The sequence below is a fragment of the Phyllobates terribilis genome, unplaced genomic scaffold (genome assembly GCF_046119375.1).
Source record: "Phyllobates terribilis strain yellow unplaced genomic scaffold, ASM4611937v1 Scaffold_11__3_contigs__length_659146591, whole genome shotgun sequence".
Classification (NCBI taxonomy): Eukaryota; Metazoa; Chordata; class Amphibia; order Anura; family Dendrobatidae; genus Phyllobates; species Phyllobates terribilis.
Genome location: NW_027362771.1, coordinates 37221457 through 37239009, shown reverse-complemented (window position 1 = coordinate 37239009; position 17553 = coordinate 37221457). Strand labels below are relative to the sequence as shown.

Genomic DNA, 17553 nt, shown 5'->3' with positions numbered 1-17553 from the left:
AATGCTCAAAAGAGCCTCATCCGTAATAGGTTAACCATATTGAAGCATTCTATGTGCCCTGTGTCTGTAAATTCCTGCAGCCAGCTGTTATTGCTGTGGAATGACACTGTTACTGGTGTGTACTTTTGCAAGGCATCTACTGAAACAATTGGGTGACCATGTAATATTGGCTATTCAACTCTACCATATCTAGGCTTACTTTAGAGGGGTATTCCCATCTCCAGGATCCTATCCAAATATATCTATAATATAGCGGTAGATGCCTCCCTCTGTCCGAAGCCTCTATAGACTGCGCATGCGTGATGCGCCTATGCAGTCTGGCTCCTGACAGAAGAATGCATCCAGCCATTACAGGTAAGAGGAGTATATGGAGCCAGAGATTGCAGTATGCATAAGCACTGAACGCATACTGCGATCTCCGGCGCCATAAGGACATGCTTACCTGGCTCAGAGGAGTGTTGCCGCGGCACCTCTGTTCTGGCTGGGGGCGGACCGCGGCGTCGAAATCGGCGCATGCGTATAGCGCGCTATCCAGTGCCATTTTACTGAAGACACATTTGCAGTGTGTCTTCAACAAAATGGCGCCGGACAGCGCAGTATGGGCACGCATGTACTCCGGTGCCACACTCCTCCCGCGGCCTCCAGCAGAACGTGACGCAACGCTGGAGCACAGGGAAGAAAGGTGAGTAGAAGTTTGTTTTTTTGTGTGTGTGCAGCGTGATGGGGATGAGGAGTACCATACTTACCAGGACTGGGGATGAGGGGGGCCATACATATACATACCAGGACTGGGGATGAGGTGTGCCATACATATACATACCAGGACTGGGGATGAGGTGCGGCCATACATATACATACCAGGACTGGGGATGAGGTGTGGCCATACATATACATACCAGGACTGGGGATGAGGTGTGGCCATACATATACATACCAGGACTGGGGATGAGGTGTGGCCATACATATACATACCAGGACTGGGGATGAGGTGTGGCCATACATATACATACCAGGACTGGGGATGAGGGGGGCCATACATATACATACCAGGACTGGGGATGAGGGGGGCCATACATATGCATACCAGTACTGGGGATGAGGGGGGCCATACATATACATACCAGTACTGGGGATGAGGTGTGGCCATACATATACATACCAGGACTGGGGATGAGGTGTGGCCATACATATACATACCAGGACTGGGGATGAGGTGTGGCCATACATATACATACCAGGACTGGGGATGAGGTGTGGCCATACATATACATACCAGGACTGGGGATGAGGTGTGGCCATGCATATACATGACAGGACTGGGGATGAGGGGGGCCATACATATACATACCAGGACTGGGGATGAGGGGGGTCATACATATACATACCAGGACTGGGGATGAGGGGGGCCATACATATACATACCAGGACTGGGGATGAGGGGGGCCATACATATACATACCAGGACTGGGGATGAGGGGGGCCATACATATACATACCAGGACTGGGGATGAGGTGGGGCCATACATATACATACCAGGACTGGGGATGAGGTGTGGCCATACATATACATACCAGGACTGGGGATGAGGTGTGGCCATACATATACATACCAGGACTGGGGATGAGGTGTGGCCATACATATACATACCAGGACTGGGGATGAGGGGGGCCATACATATACATACCAGGACTGGTGATGAGGGGGGCCATACATATACATACCAGGACTGGGGATGAGGGGGGCCATACATATACATACCAGGACTGGGGATGAGGTGTGGCCATACATATACATACCAGGACTGGGGATGAGGTGTGGCCATACATATACATACCAGGACTGGGGATGAGGTGTGGCCATACATATACATACCAGGACTGGGGATGAGGTGTGGCCATACATATACATACCAGGACTGGGGATGAGGGGGGCCATACATATGCATACCAGGACTGGGGATGAGGGGGGCCATACATATGCATACCAGGACTGGGGATGAGGTGTGGCCATACATATACATACCAGGACTGGGGATGAGGTGTGGCCATACATATACATACCAGGACTGGGGATGAGGTGTGGCCATACATATACATACCAGGACTGGGGATGAGGTGTGGCCATACATATACATACCAGGACTGGGGATGAGGGGGGCCATACATATACATACCAGGACTTGGGATGAGGTGTGGCCATACATATACATACCAGGACTTGGGATGAGGTGTGGCCATACATATACATACCAGGACTGGGGATGAGGGGGGCCATACATATGCATACCAGGACTGGGGATGAGGGGGGCCATACATATACATACCAGGACTGGGGATGAGGTGTGGCCATACATATACATACCAGGACTGGGGATGAGGTGTGGCCATACATATACATACCAGGACTGGGGATGAGGTGTGGCCATACATATACATACCAGGACTTGGGATGAGGTGTGGCCATACATATACATACCAGGACTTGGGATGAGGTGTGGCCATACATATACATACCAGGACTGGGGATGAGGGGGGCCATACATATACATACCAGGACTGGGGATGAGGGGGGCCATACATATACATACCAGGACTGGGGATGAGGGGGTACCATGCATACCAGGATGGGGATGAGGGGGTACCATGCATACCAGGATAGGGATGAGGGGTGCCATGCATACGAGGATAGGGATGAGGGAGGCCTTGCATACCAAAATGATGGGGGCCTTGCATATAAGGATGGGGATCAGGGGTGCCATATACCAGGATGGGGGGGGAAGTCTCTATAGGCTGCAAAGGTGCGACGCGCCTGTGCAGTCTGGCTCCAGACAGAAGAACGCATCCAGCGGTTACAGGTAAGAGAAGTATATGGTGCTGGAGATCGCGGTATGCGTAGACACTGAATGCATACCGCGAGCTCCAGCGCCATAAGTACATACAGTACAGACCAAAAGTTTGGACACACCTTCTCATTTAAAGATTTTTCTGTATTTTCATGACTATGAAAATTGTACATTCACACTGAAGGCATCAAAAATATGAATTAACACATGTGGAATTATATACTTAACAAAAAAGTGTGAAACAACTGAAAATATGTCTTATGTTCTAGGTTCTTCAAAGTAGCCACCTTTTGCTTTGATGACTGCTTTGCACACTCTTTGCATTCTCTTGATGAGCTTCAAGAGGTAGTCACCGGAAATGGTCTTCCAACAATCTTGAAGGAGTTCCCAGAGATGCTTAGCACTTGTTGGCCCTTTTGCCTTCACTCTGCGGTCCAGCTCACCCCAAACCATCTCGATTGGGTTCAGGTCTGGTGACTGTGGAGGCCAGGTCATCTGGCGTAGCACCCCATCACTCTCCTTCTTGGTCAAATAGCCCTTACACAGCCTGGAGGTGTGTTTGGGGTCATTGTCCTGTTGAAAAATAAATGATGGTCCAACTAAACGCAAACCGGATGGAATAGCATGCCTCTGCAAGATGCTGTGGCAGCCATGCTGGTTCAGTATGCCTTCAATTTTGAATAAATCCCCAACAGTGTCACCAGCAAAGCACCCCCACACCATCACACCTCCTCATCCATGCTTCACGGTGGGAACCAGGCATGTAGAGTCCATCCGTTCACCTTTTCTGCGTCAAACAAAGACTCGGTGGTTGGAAATCAAAGATCTCAAATTTGGACTCCTCAGACCAAAGCACAGATTTCCACTGGTGTAATGTCCATTCCTTGTGTTCTTTAGCCCAAACAAGTCTCTTCTGCTTGTTGCCTGTCCTTAACAGTGGTTTCCTAGCAGCTATTTTACAAGGAAGGCCTGCTGCACAAAGTCTCCTCTTAACAGTTGTTGAAGAGATGTGTCTGCTGCTAGAACTCTGTGTGGCATTGACCTGGTCTCTAATCTGTGCTGCTGTTAACCTGCGATTTCTGAGGCTGGTGACTCGGATAAACTTATCCTCAGAAGCAGAGGTGACTCTTGGTCTTCCTTTCCTGGGGCGGTCCTCATGTGAGCCAGTTTCTTTGTAGCGCTTGATGGTTTTTGCAACTGCACTTGGGGACGCTTTCAAAGTTTTCCTAATTTTTTGGACTGACTGACCTTCATTTCTTAAAAGTAATGATGGCCACTCGTTTTTCTTTACTTAGGTGCTTTTTCTTGCCATAATACAAATACTAACAGTCTATTCAGTAGGACTATCAGCTATGTATCCACCAGACTTCTGCACAACACAACTGATGGTCCCAACCCCATTTATAAGACAAGAAATCCCACTTATTAAACCTGACAGGGCACACCTGTGAAGTGAAAACATTTCCGGTGACTACCTCTTGAAGCTCATCAAGAGTGTGCAAAGAGGTCATCAAAGCAAAAGGTGGCTACTTTGAAGAACCTAGAATATGACATATTTTCAGTTGTTTCACACTTTTTTGTTAAGTATATAATTTCACATGTTAATTCATAGTTTTGATGCCTTCAGTGAGAATGTACAATTTTCATAGTCATGAAAATACAGAAAAAAATCTTTAAATGAGAAGGTGTGTCCAAACTTTTGGTCTGTACTGTACCTGACCCGAAGAAATGTTGCCACGGCACCTCTGTTTTGGAGTCTGGGGGAGGAGTGCGGCGTCTGAGTCGACGCATAGCGCACTATCCGGCGCCATTTTAGTGAAGACACCTTGGTTCCGGACAGCGTGGTATGGGCACACGCATACTCTGGCGCCACACTCCTCCTTCGGCTTCCAGATGGGGGCTGCACATAACAGGATGGGGGCTGCACGTAGCAGGATGGGGGAGCATATACCAATAAAAATGCTCGCCACCAAAATGATTAGAAACCTACACAACACTGGAGATGGTTTCGAAAAAATATGGGGATTATGGGACCTGTTTAGAGAACTTTTCCGTCTATAACCCTTCTATGTTTAAAAGTTCATTGTTATGTTCTCACTAACCTGTAACAATGATAGATATTGTGTACCTGTGAGGAATGTTCATCAAGCCATGTGGAACTCTGTTTACATCTTACGTTTCACTTCAAGACCGAAGAGAGAACTCTAGAATTATATATTTACTCCCTTTACTGTTACTGTTTATTTTCCATATCATTGTCTCCCCACTCTGACTCTGTACCTCATTTATTTGCAAAATGAATGACAATGTTTTCTTTTTATGAAAAATGTTTAATAAACACAAAGTTGAAACAAAATGCTCGCCACCCGGGCATAGAACGAGTTCAATAGTTAGTAGTAGGTATAAGATTAGTATATACAGTGAAGGAAATAATTATTTGATCCCTTGCTGTTTTTGTAAGTTTGCCCACTGACAAAGACATGAACAGTCTATAATTTTAAGGGTAGGTTAATTTTAACATTGAGAGATAGAATATCCGAAAAAAAATCAAGAAAATCGCATTGCAAAATGCAAATACATTTATCTAATTTATACAGTGAGAAATAAGTATTTGATCCATCTGGCAACAGTTTAACACTTGGTGGCAAAACCCTTGTTGGCAAGTACATCAGTTAGACATTTTTTGTAGTTGATGATGAGGTTTGTGCAAATGTCAGGAGGAATTTTGTTCCACTCCTCTTTGTAGATCATCTCTAAATCATTAAGATTTTGAGGCTGTGGCTTGGCAACTCGGAGCTTCAACTCCCTCCATAGGTTTTCTTTGGGATTAAGGTCTGGAGACTGGCTAGGCCACTGTGCTTCTTTTTGAGCCACTCCTTTGTTGCCTTGGCTTTATGTTTTGGGTCATTGTCTTGCTGGAAGACCCAGCCATCTTCAATGCTCTTACTGAGGGAAGGAGGTTGTTAGCCAAAATCTCGCAATACATGACTGCATCCATCTTCCCTTCAGTACGGTGCAGTCGTCATGTCCCCTTTGCGGAAAAGCACCCCCAAGTATAATGTTTCCCCCACCATGCTTCACGGTTGGGATGATGTTCTTAGAGTTGTACTCCTCCTTCTTCTTCCTCCAAACACGGCAAGTTGAGTTAATGCCAAAGAGCTCAATTTTTGTTTCATCTGACCACAGAACCTTCTCCCAATAACTCACAAAATCATCCAGGTGTTCACTGGCAAACCTCAGACTTGCTGCACATGTGCCTTCTTGAGCAGGGGGACCGTGCGGGCGCTGCAGGATTTTAAACCTTTAAGGCGTAATGTGTTACCAATGGTTTTCTGGGTGACTGTGGTCCCAGCTGCCTTGAGATCATTAACAAGTTCCCCCCGTGTAGTTTTAGGCTGGTCCCTCACCTTCCTCATGATCAAGGATACTCCACGAGGTGAGATTTTGCATGGTGCCCCAGATCGATGTCGATTGACAGTCATTTTGTATTTCTTCCATTTTCTTACCATTGCACCAACAGTTGTCTCCTTCTCACCCAGTGTCTTACTTATGGTTTTTTAGCCCATTCCTGCTTTGTGCAGGTCTATGATCTTGTCCCTGACATCATTAGAAAGCTCTTTGTTCTTGCCCATGTTGTGGAGGTTAGAGTCTGACTGAGTCTGTAGACAGGAGTCTTTTATACAGGTGACTATGTAACACAGCTGTCTTTAATGCCGGTAATGAGTTGATTAGGAGCGTCTAACTGGTCTGTAGGAGCCAGAACTCATAATGGTTTGTAGGGGATCAAATACTTATTTCTCACTGCAAAATGCAAATAAATGTATCTAATTTATACAATGTGATTTTCTTGATTTTTTTTGGGGGGGGGGATATTCTTTCACTCAATGTTAAGATTTAACCTACTCTTAAAATTATAGACTGTTCATGTCTTTGTCAGTGGGCAAACTTACAAAAATAGCAAGGGATCAAATACTTATTTCCTCCACTGTATATCTCCAATTAGAAATGTAGTATAGTTTTTCTGATTTGCTATGTCTCTTTCCTTATGTGCAGGCATTGCAAGACCATAGGTATCCATGGTTACAATCACTAGCAACTATCTGTCACTATATGAGTGGTCGTAACCATGGATACTTAAGGTCCTGCAATGCCTGTACATGAGGAAAAAGACATAGCTGGTCAGAAAAACTATGCTACATTTGTAACTGGAGGTTTTTGCTAATATTAATATTACATGTACTACATATTGATAAAGGAGCTTAGACATGGGAATACCCCTTTAAGTTCTAGCTAATAGTCCTTCCCCCGACATTTATATACTCTTATTGGGCATATGGACAGTTGGTGTCCTTTCGAGACTGCTGCAATTTTTCAGATTGTCACTAAAGGGGCAAATTCTTATTACTGTGACAGTATCATGTAATGTGTATGGCTATAGAACTTGACTAGGATAAAGATTTGATTGTAAAGTATGTGTTTGTGTATGTATATATATATACAGTACAGACCAAAAGTTTGGACACACCTCATTTAAAGATTTTTTTTCTGCATTTTCATTACTATGAAAATTGTACATTCACACTGAAGGCATCAAAACTATGAATTAACACATGTGGAATTATATATTAACAAAAAAGTGTGAAACAACTGAAAATATGTCTTATATTCTAGGTTCTTCAAAGTAGCCACCTTTTACTTTGATGACTGCTTTGCACACTCTTGGCATTCTCTTGATGAGCTTCAAGAGGTAGTCACCGGAAATGGTTTTCACTTCACAGGTGTGCCCTGTCAGGTTTAATAAGTGGGATTTCTTGCCTTCTAAATGGGGTTGGGACCATCAGTTGTGTTGTGCAGATGTCTGGTGGATACACAGCTGATAGTCCTACTGAATAGACTGTTAGCTGCTTTTTTCTTGCCATAATACAAATTCTAAGTAAAGAAAAATGAGTGGCCATCATTACTTTAAGAAATGAAGGTCAGTCAGTCTGAAAAATTGGGAAAACTTTGAAAGTGTCCCCAAGTGCAGTTGCAAAAACCATCAACCGCTACAAAGAAACTAGCTCACATGAGGACCGCCCCAGGAAAGGAAGACCAAGAGTCACCTCTGCTTCTGAGGATAAGTTTATCCGAGTCACCAGCCTCCGAAATCGCAGGTTAACAGCAGCTCAGATTAGAGACCTGGTCAATGCCACACAGAGTTCTAGCAGCAAACACATCTCTTCAACAACTGTTAAGAGGAGACTTTGTGCAGCAGGCCTTCCTTGTAAAATAGCTGCTAGGAAACCACTGCTAAGGACAAGCAACAAGCAGAACAGACTTGTTTGGGCTAAAGAACACAAGGAATGGACATTAGACCAGTGGAAATCTGTGCTTTGGTCTGATGAGTCCAAATTTGAGATCTTTGGTTCCAACCACCGTGTCTTTGTGCGACGCAGAAAAGGTGAACGGATGGACTCTACATGCCTGGTTCCCACCGTGAAGCATGGAGGAGGAGGTGTGATGGTGTGGGGGTGCTTTGCTGGTGACACTGTTGGGGATTTATTCAAAATTGAAGGCATACTGAACCAGCATGGCTACCACAGCATCTTGCAGCGCCATGCTATTCCATCTGGTGTGCGTTTAGTTGGACTATCATTTATTTTTCAACAGGACAATGACCCCAAACACACCTCCAGGCTGTGTAAGGGCTATTTGACCAAGAAGGAGAGTGATGGGGTGCTACGCCAGATGACCTGGCCTCCACAGTCACCAGAACCCAATCGAGATGGTTTGGGGTGAGCTGGACCGCAGAGTGAAGGCAAAAGGGCCAACAAGTGCTAAGCATCTCTGGGAACTCCTTCAAGATTGTTGGAAGACCATTTCCGGTGACTACCACTTGAAGCTCATCAAGAGAATGCCAAGAGTGTGCAAAGCAGTCATCAAAGCAAAAGGTGGCTACTTTGAAGAACCTAGAATATAAGACCTATTTTCAGTTGTTTCACACTTTTTTGTTAAGTATATAATTCCACATGTGTTAATTCATAGTTTTGATGCCTTCAGTGTGAATGTACAATTTTCATAGTCATGAAAATACAGAAAAACCTTTAAATGGGAAGGTGTGTCCAAACGTTTGGTCTGTACTGTATATATGTATATATGTGTGTGTGTATATATATATATATATATATATATATGTATATATATATATGTATGTATATATATATATATATATATATATGTATATATATGTATGTGCGCGTATGTACAGCTCTGGTAAAAATTAAGAGACCACTACAAAATTTTAATTTTCTCTTTATTGGTATATTTTTGAGTAAAATGTACATTGTTGTTTTATTCTATAAACTACTGACATGTCTCCGAAATTCAAAGCTAAAAATTTTGTATTTATTTGTAGCAAATGAGAAATCGTCAAAATAATAAAAAAAGAAACCGTGCTTTCAGACCTCAAATAATGCAAAGAAAACAAGTTCTTAGTCATTTAGAAACAACAATACTCATGTTTTAACTCAGGGAGAGTTCAGAAATCCAATATTTGGTGGAATAACCCTGATTTTTAATCACAGCGTCTTGGCATGCTTTCCACCAGTCTTTCACACTGCTTTTGGGTGACCTTATGCCACTCCTGGCACAAAAATTTAAGCAGTTTGATATCTTGTGACTATCCATCTTCATCTTGATTACATTCCAGAGGTTTACAATGGGGTTCAGGTCTGAAGATTGGGCTGGCCTTGACAGGGACTTGATGTGGTGCTCCTTCATCCACAGATTAATTGACCTAGCTGTATGGCATGGGGCATTGTCCTGCTGGAAAAAACAGTCCTCAGAGTTGGGGAACATTGCCTGAGCAGAAGGAAGCAAGTGTTTTTCAAGGATAACCTTGTATGCGGCTTGATTCATACATCTTTCGCAAAGATTAACCTGCCCAATTACAGCTTTGCTGAAGCATCCCCAGATCATCACCGATCCTCCACCAAATTTCACAGTGGGTGCAAGACACTGTGGCTTGTATGCCTCTCCAGGTCTCCGTCTAACTATTAGATGACCAGGTGTTGGGCAAAGCTGAAAATTAGACTCATCAGAGAAGATTACCGTACTCCAGTCCTGTATGGTCCAATCCTTATGGTCTTGGCAAACTTCAGCCTGGCTCTCCTTTGCTTCTCATTGATTAAAGGCTTTTCTCTAGCTTTACATGACTTGAGGCCTGCCTCTAGGAGCCTGTTACGAACTGTTCTTGCCGCGCTTTTCACCCCAGCTGCCATTTGTCATTCCTTTTGTAGGTCACTAGATGTCATCCTGCGGTTGCTGAGTGACATTTGAATAAGATGAATATCATCTCGGTCAGTGGAGAGTAGCTTTCACCCACTGCCGGTCTGTAGCTTTGTTGTCCCCAATGTCTGCTGCTTGACCTTGTTGGAATGGACTGCCATCTTCGAAATTTTAAGGATGGAAGCAACATGACGCTCACTGTATCCCTCTGCTAGTAGAGCCAGAATTGAGCTCTTCTTTTCCTTACTCAAGACTTTTCTTTTCAACTCCTTTGGCATGGTTAAAAGTTATTTTTTCATTCAAATTACTTTTGGGCTATTCCTAGCTCTTGTTTTGCAATTCCGCTTGACCTATTGCAAGAGGACTGTGAAGACCACAGCAGTGTTTTTTTATACTTTCCCTCGTTACATAAGATTTGGTTCAGGTCATCACCTAATCAGAAGCACATTAAGTAGAATGAGGTGTACTTTGGTTGGAATTCAACTGACACTGGAACGGAATGGCTGTCAGACATGTAGACAAGGTGATTTTTAGAAAACTGTGCAGTGGTCTCTTAATTTTTGCCAGAGCTCTACTGTATGTGACTGTATATATATATATGTGTGTGTGTGTGTGTGTGTGTGTGTATGTATATATGTATGTATATAGTCATCAAGAAGACATCTAAAGTCACACAAGGACACAGAGGATAGGTCTTCCTCCAATCTCTGTGCATGCTGTCAGCCCATCTGTCTGTAGAAAGGAGCAAAAGGGAAGAAGTGAGAACTGAAAGTCTTTGCAGCTTCACTTCAGTCTTCTCAAACTGTGACTGAATTGTCAAAATCATGGTTTTATTTTTTGGCTAACCCAAGCTAAAGCCTCTAGTTGAAAGGATGCATCAGATACACTGCTCAAAAAAATAAAGGGAACACTCAATGACGCATCCTATATCTGAATGAATGAAATATTCTCATTGAATACTTTGTTCTGTACAAAGTTGAATGTGCTGACCACAAAATCACACAAAAATCATCAATGGAAATCAAATTTATTAACCAATGGAGGCCTGGATTTGGAGTCACCCCCAAAATTAAAGTGGAAAAACACACTACAGGCTGATCTAACTTTGATGTAATGTCCTTAAAACAAGTCAAAATGAGGCTCCGTATTGTGTGTGGCCTCCACGTGCCTGTATGACCTCCCTACAACGCCTGGGCATACTCCTGATGAGGTTGCGGATGGTCTCCTGTGGGATCTCCTCCCAGACTTGGACTAAAGCATCCGCCAACTCTGGACAGTCTGTGGTGCAATGTGAAGTTGATGGATGGAGCGAGAAATGATGTCCCAGATGTGCTCAATCGGATTCAGGTCTGGGGAACGGGCTGGCCAGTCCATAGCTTCAATGCCTTCATCTTGCAGGAACTGCTGACACACTCCAGCCACATGAGGTCTGGCATTGTCCTGCATTAGGAGGAACCCAAGGCCAACCGCACCAGCATATGGTCTCACAAGGGGTCTGAGGATCTCATCTCGGTACCTAATGGCAGTCAGGCTACCTCTGGAGAGCACATGGAGGGCTGTGCTTCCCTCCAAAGAAATGCCACCCCACACCATTACTGACCCACTGCCAAACCGGTCATGCTGAAGGATGTTGCAGGCAGCAAATCGCTTTCCACAGCATCTCCAGACTCTGTCACTTCTATCACATGTGCTCAGTGTGAACCTGCTTTCAACTGTGAAGAGCACAGGGCGGCAGTGGCGACTTTGCCAATCCTGGTGTTCTGTGGCAAATGCCAAGCGTCCTGCACGGTGTTGGGCTGTGAGCACAACCCCCATCTGTGGACGTCGGGCCCTCATACCACCCTCATAGTCGGTTTCTAACCGTTTGTGCAGACACATGCACATTTGTGGCCTGCTGGAGGTCATTTTGCAGGGCTCTAGGAGTGCTCCTCCTGTTCCTCCTTGCACAAAGGTGGAGGTAGCGGTCCTGCTGCTGGATTGTTGCCCTCCTACGGCCCCTCCACGTCTCCTGGTGTACTGGCATGTCTCCTGGTACCGCCTCCAGCCTTTGGACACTATGCTGACAGACACAGCAAACCTTCTTGCCACAGCTCGCATTGATGTGCTATCCTGGATGAGCTGCACTACCTGAGCAACTTCTGTGGGTTGTAGAGTCAGTCTCATGCTACCACAAGTGTGAAAGCACAACCAACATTCAAAAGTGACCAAAACATCAGCCAGAAAGCATTGGTACGGAGATGTGGTCTGTGGTCCCCACCTGCAGAACCACTCCTTTATTGAGGGTGTCTTGATAATTGCCAATAATTTCCATCTATTGTCTATTCCATTTGTACAACAGCATGTGAAATTGATTGTCAATCAGTGTTGCTTCCTAACTGGACAGTTTGATTTCACAGAAACTTGATTTACTTGGAGTTATATTCTGTTGTTTAAGTGTTCCCTTTATTTTTTTGAGCAGTGTATATTCCTGTCTACTCAAGTGCTTTCCTGTGAGGAGATATGTTCTTGGCAAAGAAATTGTTAAAATGCTGGATGCATGCATGGTGGTCCCAGTATCTCCAAAGGATGTTAAAGGGGGTATCTGATTAGAAAAAAAGGCTACTTTTTATAATTTACAGGCTCCACTCAATTGAAGTAAATAGAGTTGAGCTGCAATACTAAACAACTTGTGGATGGGTGTGGTGCCTTTTTTGCTGAAAAAAGAAAGATTCCATGTCTATATAATTCTTCAACCCTTTAAGGTTGGATTAAAGTGTCCTTGTTATGAGCAAATCAGAGACATGCAGAGTTTGTAATTTGGCAGACACAAAACCTAGGATAAAAACATTGAGCGAATACTCTGTAGTAAGTAAATATATAGTAATAGTACATGTAAATAACATGGGGTACTTAGTTGACACTATTTTGATCAAAAAGGCATAAAAGCCATCTTACCGCGACAGCGTGTACCCAATCAGGATGGTTCCATCTCTAGTACCTCGCCTCTGTGCCAGCAGACCTTAATAGACTGGAACAGAGCAGGACCCAAGCCTAACTGTTTTGCTCCTGCCCATGTAAAGCAATATAGACCAGATAAAGAGCCCCAAAATGTGGGGGCACACCCCATATTTGTGCAGAGTACAAGGGATGAAAGCAAAACCAAAGAAATGGGCCAACCCATCTCCTTGGTTTTGACATTTGGCATACTTATGACCATTGTGGAGCAGAGTGATGGATCTCTGTTTTGGCAAATGGGCTTTAGGGATCTCTGTGCTAATATTTGGGATGGATGCACAGTGGCATTGTGTCGGAGTGGTATTTTTAGAGGCTGTTAAGCCTAGCTCCAATTGTCGGTATTATGGACCCTTAATGCTCTCCTACATATATAATTTATTGAGCACTTACTAGAACTTGCCAAAATATAGCTAGCTGTGAAGTACTGTTTAAGCAGTTTTGATGCTTCTCTTATTGCAGGGTACTGCAGTCTTTTGGTACAATCTTTTCAAAAGTGGAGAGGGCGACTATAGGACAAGGCACGCAGCTTGTCCTGTATTAGTCGGCAGTAAGTGGGGTAAGTTATTTTCAGGTAATATTTCTATTTTACATTGACAGATGTTTTAAAGCAAACATTTATATTCCAAACACTTTTTAAAGAATTTATCCAGTCCCCTTCATAGGAAGGGATAGAGTATATAATGGAGATACATGTCAATCTAGATATGGTAAGCACATGAAATGAGGCAATTAACTTATCCAAATACCTTCTGGGGATTTAGAATTTAGATATCCATGCTGTAATGTGGCATACTATCTAATAAACTTACAGCCCTATGCGCAAGGCTATCTTATGTCTTTGTGCACCATGTACCTTTGCTGAGTACTGGCTCTCAGTTTTTCTTTTCTCTGACCAATTCTTTTTGAACCACAAACAAAAAATGCTTTTTAGATAATTTTTTCCAAGGACTTTTTCCCTTACGCAGTGATCATAGATAGGTTGACTCATCGTTGTAGGTAAATCTCATTGACACTGCTGGAGTTTTTTTTTAACTCCGTTCCAAGTAACAGTTTTGCTTGTCGGTACCATACTTAATTGCATGCTAAAGTGCCAATGTAGGTCTATGGGCAGTCTGGAGTCGTAGAAGTGACTTTACTCACAGCCAAGTGTTATTTTCTTTAGTTAGATCTTTCCATAAATAATTTAAGATGAGACTGTTTTAGAAATTCTTTCATAATGGAAAAATGTTGCAAGTGCAGTGAATATGAGAGATCATTCAATTTATTTTAATAAATAAAACATGAGTAAACATAATCTGCCGATTTTATATGATTATTTATTGAAAATAAACATTTTTTGAAAACCTTTTTATGTGCTATGTGAAAAAGTAAATCCTCTGCTAAACCTTGCTGTGTTACCCCGGCGAAGTAACAAATGTTATCAAATACTTGTCATTAGTCTTTTTTACACAGCAGGCAGAATTGCTACTTTGGGTGGCTTTTGACATTGAACACTTTTTTAAGGTCTTGCCACAGCATCCAAGTAGGATTCAAGCCAGGACTTTAACTCTGCCACTCCAAAATCTTTATTTTGTCTCTTTTGAGCAAGTCAAAGGTGGACTTTTCTTCTGTGCTTCAAATCATTGGCTCGCTGCACAAGATAACTGACCTTTAACTTATAATACTTGTAATAAAATGATGGATGGTCATTCTTCTTAAAGGGAATCTGTCAACCCCTGGGACTTTTCAGACCGCTAACATGGGCATACAGGTGATAGAAATGTGAATCTATACTTACCTGTATACAAATGCACAGGCAACCAGCACTGCAGCGACTCAGTCCTTGTGCAGCGACTCCAGAAGCTCGACCTCATCCGCTGGAGCAATCAATCTTACCATCGGGTGCAACTCCCTCCAGAAACAAAGTAAGTCACAATTCATACATGAAGAAAGCGAGTTGGCACACTGATGTAATAAAATCTTCTTTTATTCCATTTTATTCCTGGACCCATAGAAGCGTGATAGACACGCGAAACGGCCGTCGTCCGCAAAAGGCGCCGCTTCCCTGCATTTTTAATGGAAATGGAATAAAAGAAGATTTTATTACATCGGTGTGCCACCTCGCTTTCTTCATGTATGAATTATACTTACCTGTATGGCCCATATTAGCGGTCTGGTTTCTGTTTAATCACATTTTTATTAAATGATTTCTGCTAAGCTTGTCATCCCCCGGACGCCAAGAAATCCCCGCCTACTAGCTCTATTATCATATTTACCCCAGCTCCCCGGCACGTCACAGGGCCCTGTGACGTTCTGTTCCCGGCCGGATCCCGCGCCTGCGCTGTTTCTCCTGTACGGACGGCGCTCTTCTCCCTGCCGTCCGTACTGCCTTTTAGAGCAGGGAACTTGTGCCCAGCCTTCCCAGCGCCTGCGCACAAGTTCCCTACTCTACAAGGCTGTACTGACGGTAGGGAGAAGAGCGCCGTCCGTACAGGGGAAACCGTTACAGGGGAAACAATTACAGTTGCTGGTACTTTACTGTAATGACATTACTTTGGGGTTTGAAAACTTGCTGACCGTTTCCCCTTGAAGAAAAATCTTAAAATTATGTATTTGAGGCTACTATGTTGGTTGTATCATTGTAAAGATATGCTGCAGGCAACACTATTTATTTTTATGTATTGCAATGTTCACTGCTTTGATTTTTTGTTTTTGTTTCTAGTTTCAAATAAATGGTTTCATGAACGAGGACAAGAATTTCTACGGCCTTGTGGATTAACAGAAGTTGACTGACATGCATCATATCCTGCTATTATTGATTTTTTATTTTTGTTTATATTTTTGTTTTTACATTCTGTTTTTAGAACTTTATCAATTTCTCTAATTCACGCCTGGTATCCAGAGTAGTGAAACCTTGGGAGATTCTGGAAAGCTAAAGCCATACAGTCAATTCCACTCTACATTTAATACAACAAAGATAAATGATTGAAAAAGGTGCTAAACATATATTTTGGGTCTGAATATATTTATTTCCCTTATCTTGGGTGTGGGATGCAGATGGTTTGTGAGTCCAAGTTTCTGTTACATATCATTTTACCACTACCTGATGCGTAGCTGATGTCATAGAGAGATTACACATTGCTACCTATTTTTAGTATTTTTCATAAATATGAATATGATAGAAACCAAGATAAGAAGCACACTTAAAGGAAAAATATATTCATCCGATCTACAGGGAAACTTTATCGGGCACTATTTTTATGTTACCCTTTTTGCTGTTCTGCTCTAAGTGTCCATTGATTAGACAATCTAGTAAAATCATGATGGTTTTATCAGATGAAGTGCATTGTGAGCCATGGTGTAGCAGCTACATTTTTCTAAGATAAGGATTTTCAAAGTTTCCTTTCATTGTACGTTTTCTTATGGGTGAAGCAAAGTTTGGTTGAACTGTTAAAGTTTATTTTTGTGATCTAAAAGTAATAAAACAAGTGTGAAATGAAAATATTTCTCTACTATAACTTTCTGACCTATTTAACTTATTTATTGCACATCTGTATTTAATTGGGGTCTTTGGGGTCTTTTATGAGTAAAAAAAATCTTTTAACTAAGCCAAAAAGTAAAGATAATAGAGACCTTGTCCATATACTTTCCTATAATGATTTCCCTTATGAATGCTGCTTGTTGCTCCACATGCCAGTAGGATGTTGACCATGACCATGACTCAACGTCCCATGAACCACTTAAGCCAGCTGGTTAGTCATTGCCTGTATGTTTATAGGGATAATATGTCATTGCAAGCAGTGGTAATGAGGAAATGTTCATCAATTCTAACAGGTAAATGAACTGTCAAGTGAACTGATGTTCATGCAAGTTACTAAATCCAAGGGCCAGATTCATCAAAGCTTTCAGGCCAGAATTCTGGCATAACAGCTTTGACAAGTAACCAAATTTAGGAGCAACTCAGAGTTTACCCTAATTTTTGCTAATTTTGCCATTTTCACACCAGCTTCTCCCAGCTCTGCCTAAATGGGCGAAGCTGGGACAAGGGCGCGGCTGGGGTGGAACATTAAAGCTCATCTAATTCATGACAAGCTGTAGAGGTACCCCCCCCCATGCCAGAAGTGTCACTGAAGTACCTGACTGTAGTGAGATTTCTAGCATGGCACACAGAGGTGCATGCCACTCCTTAGATGCTCCAGGTTCATTAAGAGTCTTGCACCTCCTCTTGAATCAGGAGCATCCGACTCCAACACATCCCCTCCTCAAGACCAGCATGAACAACGCCAGGTTCTACAGAAGTGTCTGTATAGCTTTGACCGAAAAAAATAGCAGTATATGAAGTAATTTTCCTGTAAAATATGACAGATATGAACACCCGCTTATAGGGGGTGTTGCACTGCTGGACAGCCCCTTAATAACTTCAACACATAAAATAAAAACACTTCATACTTGGCCTCCCGGAGGCTTTTTT

At 42.9% G+C, this 17553-nt stretch overlaps 1 protein-coding gene across 3 annotated transcripts in view; it reads left to right on the top strand.

Annotated features, from left to right (window-relative positions):
• The window catches only part of P4HA2 (prolyl 4-hydroxylase subunit alpha 2), a 170515-nt gene extending 153929 nt beyond the window's left edge, over window positions 1-16586 (top strand). For all 3 annotated transcript variants that reach the window (XM_073651199.1, XM_073651200.1, XM_073651198.1), the window contains 2 exons: window positions 13563-13659; window positions 15805-16586. In XM_073651199.1, the coding sequence (XP_073507300.1) occupies window positions 13563-13659; window positions 15805-15875 (168 nt within the window). In that variant the 3' untranslated portion in view covers window positions 15876-16586. The remainder of the gene's footprint in view (window positions 1-13562; window positions 13660-15804) is intronic.
• The last annotated feature ends 967 nt before the right edge of the window (window positions 16587-17553 follow it).